Here is a 6,000-nt window from a genome sequence, read left to right on the forward strand (position 1 = left end):
GATAAAATTGTATATCTGAAAGAACAAGGGGCAGTGGGGGTCTGCATAGGACAGTTAGAGAAAACAACGAGAACCTCTTATCTATTGGTTATCCATATCCTACATTTAATAACAGTCAACATGTTTTGTTTTTCCTCAGGCATGTCTTCCATAAAATGTGTGTGGACCCCTGGCTGAACGAACACTGTACCTGCCCCATGTGCAAGCTCAACATTCTCAAGGCCCTCGGGATTATGGTGAGCAAGATCAGCCTTTCTACGGTTTGGTACTGTTTCCCTCTTAATCCTGAATCTGTAAAAACACTGCTTAAGTTTGAGCTTTGGTTAAATCTTTCCAGTTTGTTCGTGTGTGAATTACTCTATGTTTTTGTGGTTTTTGCACACAAAAGAGTAACGACAGTCATTTCCTTTATTTATTATTATTATTATTATTATTATTATTATTATTATTATTATTATTATTATTATTTACCAAGTAGTTAGTATCCATTATCAGTAAACCACAAGTTTTTTGTTTTATTCATATTTGAAAAAACTGGTTGTTTGTGCCACCTAGTGGGAGAAACATTATAGAAACAAACGCATTGTATTAAACAGGTTGCATGCAAAGGTTTTTTGCACGATTGAGCCAACCTATATTGACAGCAGTTTTTGTTGTTGTTGTTGTTGTTTTATTAAAGCCAAACCTACCCTGTGTGGACAATGTTGCCTTTGACATGGACATGATATCCAGAAGTCAGACGTCCAGCCAGAGATCAATTCTAGGAGATTCGACCAATGAAAACTCAATCAGCCTCGAGCCCCTGAGACAGTCTGGGACGTCCCAGATCCCTTTGGAGGCTGAGCTGACGCCTCGCTCTGGAGAGATTAACATCGCCGTCACCAGTAAGAGCCCGTCCTTTTCAGCATAGCTTTAACTTTGCCAATGCACAGGACCTTCCGGATGTTTTTGACAGACACCCTGAGAATACCTTTTCCATTAGAAACCTTATGATAACCTGCAAGCATTAATCAGTGAATGACATTTCCCTGTGAACGCTGTCAGTCACATACCATTATTTCAGCTAACTTTGCTATGTTGATTTTAAAAGGCTGGTAACTGCACTGTACTGTAATGTACTAGATACAATACAACACGAACATGCAATCATAGAAAGACTTACCAAGAAATGAAGTCAAGTTAACAAAAGCTTTGCTTGTGCCTTATATCTGTGTGGCCTAACATCTACCAATCTGGGATTCATTATTTATTTTTTTCAAAGGTTCATGGTCTGATGCCTAAACTTAATCTTTTTACAAACTAGTATAGACGGTAATGTAATATCTCTGAGAAATCGTCCAACAATGGGTCAAGATGTTTTCATTTTAGAAGTCACTGTAGAATGTAAAGGCAAAGTAAAATCTGGATTAAAGAGCACCTGTATAACAGGGTTACCTGGATTTATATTTCCAGTGTTACTTTAAATCACTATCTGTCTATCAAGACCCCTTTTTGATCATCTCCTTAGGAGTTAAAAGCAGGTTGTAATTATCTCTTTCTGGGGATCTGCTGTACATATGTCAGACTTCAAGTTGGGCTAATGAAATCTTGCCAGGACATTTGTTACAAGAATAGCTCAACATGCTGTAAAATGTAATGTAGGTCAAGATATGGCAGCCTGTCTGTATTATGTTTACATTTTTGTAGTTGTATATTATGGAAGTGTGGTGAAACTTTTATTTTGTCACAGATTTACATCAGAATATATCTCATGCTGACCTAATTGTGTCATTTCTGCAATGCGATTGGTTACAGCATTTAAACATGGCTGTTTTGATGGTACATGTGGTTCAGTGGGTGGCGTGTATCTCATCTCATCTCACCTCCTAGCTCTTTAAACTGCCTTGCTGCTCATCTGCATTCAGTCTCCTCACAAACCTGTAACTCACGGCAACTAAAAACAAAATCCTATCAGAGATACCCACCCCCCACTCCCCTTCCTCCTCCCCTCTTCACATGTTAAGTTGTTTTCTGTTATTGCTTGTCTCATCTACTGGATGCTGACAATGTTGAAAAGTAAACAGTAGCTGCAGGCGATGCTGCTAATATGATTTTAATAATGAAATTTCACATTTTAAGAGCATTTCTTGCCTATCAGGATTAACAAGAAATTCATGTCAGCTTTTGGGGAGACTTGATATCTCCAAGCTAGATTATGAAAGTGCTGTAACAAGCAATCATAGCATTAATAATATAGGTCTCTCGTCACCCATTCCTCTTAATGTCTAAAAGCAAATTATGTTCTCATTAAGGAAATAAACAAACTTGCTTTTAAATGCAGAGTCGTGTTTCTCCAGCAGAATCGAAAGAGGAAATTTGATCAGTTATTCCAGCAGTAGCAGAAAATTCAGCCCTGATGTGACTCCCCCCTTTCCAGTAGAAGAGACCATATTTTTAAATTTAAGCCTTTAAGAATGTGCAGTGTTACATTGTCTGATATAATGTTCTTCGGCTTAGTGCCACTTTTAACTCCTTGTGAAACAACCTTGCAAAAGGACAACTATAACTTTAAATAAATTCAGTGTCTTATATAAAATAAGTCGCACAAAAATGACCGCTGTGCTGAGGGAAGTCTTATTTACCGGCTACAGTGTTGAAGGAGTTAAATGGTATATGGGGATTGTAGGGCCGCAACTAGTAACTGTTTACTGAACTGAAGTAGGGAAGTATAGCTTTGGCTCTGGAAGTGAATCCATTTCTTCAGTTAAGAAATCTACATATTTAAGAATTGATACCAGATTAACAATTACATATTTTTGTTCTGAGCTATGGAGTACAGTTTCAAGAAAGTACAGTAGTTCTGTTTTGAATTGTATTGTAGTGTAATATGTATGCAATATCCTGTTTATTTAGTAGGCTGTAAAATGATGTCTGTTTTGTTTATGTTTTATGTGTTATGTGAGTATGTGTGGGAAATTAGTTTAGATAGCAATCAGTAAAAGGCCAATCTTGTTTATTTTTTATGAAGGCATATTATGTTATTAAAATGGTGAAAGTAAACACAGCTCTCAGTAAAGGTTATTATGCCCCAATGCTCTTCCCTTCAGGGATACACAATTAGCCCCTGGCTGTGCAGAGTCAGACCAGGGTCTCATAGCTGCCAATCTTCGATTTCAGCCACCATGCCACACTAATGCTTTCAGGAAAGAGGGAGAAACCAGTCAGATGCCATCACATATGAAAGCTAATATACTATGGCAGATTGAAAACCTGCGAGTAGGAAACATTTCAGTGGTTTAAAATCATCACATATAAAGTGAAGGTAATTCTTTTAAAAAGTTTCAGTATCATACATGTTTTGCCAACTCTAGCTAAGTATTGATATTCATTCATATTAATTTTTCACAACGCAAGAGTTTACTGTACAACAGGGCTACTCAACCCTGGTCCATGGGGGCTGCATCACTAAACCACAACTTTTGAAGCACTGTAGTATTGCACAAACAGCACATGGGCTTATTTTTAGTATACTGTTTTGTGTGGAAATCTCATGGTTTCTTTGTCAAGTATAAATGCCTGGGGGCTAAGACAGCTTAAAATCCTGCATTGAAGTACGATGCATTATCTTATGTATAGGTCCCTATGCCTGAGCACATCTGCCTGTACTGGAATATGTGACATTTTTCAATTATTTTTCACCAAGTTGGCAGCATTTTTATATGTAGTGTAAACTTTGCACATGGTGGAAATTGCTTTAAAATCTCAGCAACAACTATCTGTTTCAAGTTGACATGTTTTGCTTTTTCTTTCACTGCACTGCTTCTGTTGTTGCCTCTGCAAATATGTTGCAGCAGTACTTTTTAAATGACAGTTTTTTGTTGGTTTTTTTTAATGGAATTTCTTCAAAAAGAAAACACATGCCACCATGTGGCTATATATTGTATTGCAGTTTTGGGGTTTTTTTGTAAGGATGTTACGAAGAGACAGAAACAAATAACCCAGTACTTCTCACACACCTGTTGAAATGTACTTGAATGCCCTTTTATCTGGTTTTGTATCTCTCACCGTGTTCTTCTTTCACTTCTAACCTCTGAGAGAAGGGGGTGCCCAGCTTGGTGCTTAGTGTCCTCCTGTGTTCTCTCAGCATCAGCTCTGTTTCTATCTCGCTGATTTCCACTCTCTTGCTTTTCATCCCGGATGAGCTCTCCTCGCTCTCTTCTGATGCTGCGGCTCTGGCCATCCTCTCCCTCTGTCGCGGGACTGTCAATGGGCATCTTGGGCATCTTTCTCAAATAGCGTAGCCCCTCCAGAGTGACTTCCCCTTTCCTTTGTCAACAGAAGAGTGGTTTATTATCGCCATCTTTGGCCTGCTCAGTGTCCTTACTCTCTGCTATATGATCATCAAAGCCACTTTTAGCTACTCTACAAATGTGTAAGTACTCACAGCATTTATTTTTTGTATTACATCAGCTGCAATTTTATACTTTTAATAATAAAATAAAAACATGTAACTTTTTCACAGAAGTTTCATATCATTCAAATACTTTTGCACTTGTTTGAAAATAGGGCCTTGTGTCATTTTAAAGTGGGGTTTGTAGGCTTTGTAGAACTTGACTATATGTTTTAATACATTTAATAAAACCAACAAAAACCGAATGTTTTTGATCATTTATAATCCAAGTTTATACCAAAAGAAACTAAATCATGCAGCCTGTTTCAAAATGATTGTTTTAAAAAAAACATTTACACTAGTACTAAGAAAATATAATCACTGGCAATAAAACATAATTAATCTTCATTGTATATCTTTCTGGGCCTGCATGTACACAAAGCGTGGTGCTTCCTGGAATCCAGTGTTTTATATTCATGTCATAAAATTAATACCAAAATGAATTTGTTTTGAGGTAATTTGTGGATTGTCAAGTCAAGGTTTCAAACACTCTGGTTTCAAGTTTATATTCACTATCTTAGGATTGCTTCTTAACTCCATTCCTGGTTGTTAAAAGTCCAGGTTTTGATTTTAATCATGGCTCTAAAAAAAAAAAAAAAAAAAAAAAAAAAAAGTAATTTATCTGTTTTTAAAACATAATTTTAATTTAATTTAAGCAGAATTTCAATTCAATTGTCAATTTTTGTTTTGTGTACACTGGGCAGTATAGAAATAGAGATTTAAGATACAAATGTAAGTTAAAACAAATGGCCATCTGGAAGTGGAGTTGAAGAAGCAGTCAGTGGCTTTAAGGTCCTATTTCTCTCATACAGTTTTTTCCCATTTTTATTTTGCAGAGGCGAGTGGTGTTGAAGACTCCAGCATAGTGACTGAAACATAAACACTGGCAATTGAGCAAAAGCATTTTTTTTATTTTTTATATATTTTTACGCATTTGTAAAGGTAGTTTAATCATGTGTTTTATGTGCAATGCCTATATGCTTTAACTATTAAAGTAAAACAAAAAATAAATAAATCCACTTGTAAATGGTGTCCCTTTGTTCCAAAGAATATGAATGCCATCAGCTCATTGTGAATGGCCCTGTAGTGATGGCTTTCTGCATGAGGTATTAATTCTGTTATTAATTATAAGTTTTACATTATGTGTATGCATGTCTTTTATAGATAGTTGTTTTAATTCATTGTTTAAATTGTGTGTGAATGTGTTTTTATCATCGTTTTAATGTGCTTACTAATTCAGTTGCTTTAATATGCTTTAATATTAGGTTTATATACATTATTGTGTAAGTTTCGAGTTCTTTCATTTCCCATCGGCAAAACCAGCTATATGCAGTTTTGCATAGCCTAACGTGACTCAAAGTCACAGATAGCTGTCTGAGCTAAATGCCAAAAGGCAGGAGATTAGCAGAGTTAGTTTGATAAGGGGCAGGGATACTGAAAGACAAGATAGATGTGTGTACCTGCAAGGTACATCATGGTATGGAACCCCCACCTTTTGCCCTGCAGAGGGAATGTGCAATGATAGAGTGGAAGCCCCTATTATTGGACACAAGTAAGACAAATGGGAGTGA

At 36.5% G+C, this 6,000-nt stretch overlaps 1 protein-coding gene across 1 annotated transcript in view; it reads left to right on the top strand.

Annotated features, from left to right (window-relative positions):
* Positions 1-5,444, top strand: part of LOC121297513 (E3 ubiquitin-protein ligase RNF130-like) — a 45,160-nt gene extending 39,716 nt beyond the window's left edge. Inside the window, exons 7-10 of the mRNA XM_041223862.1 lie at positions 140-236; positions 680-884; positions 4,318-4,411; positions 5,266-5,444. Coding sequence (XP_041079796.1) covers positions 140-236; positions 680-884; positions 4,318-4,411; positions 5,266-5,281 — 412 coding nt within the window. The 3' untranslated portion in view covers positions 5,282-5,444. The remainder of the gene's footprint in view (positions 1-139; positions 237-679; positions 885-4,317; positions 4,412-5,265) is intronic.
* The last annotated feature ends 556 nt before the right edge of the window (positions 5,445-6,000 follow it).

This window comes from Polyodon spathula, chromosome 22, assembly GCF_017654505.1.
Source record: "Polyodon spathula isolate WHYD16114869_AA chromosome 22, ASM1765450v1, whole genome shotgun sequence".
NCBI classification, from domain to species: Eukaryota; Metazoa; Chordata; class Actinopteri; order Acipenseriformes; family Polyodontidae; genus Polyodon; species Polyodon spathula.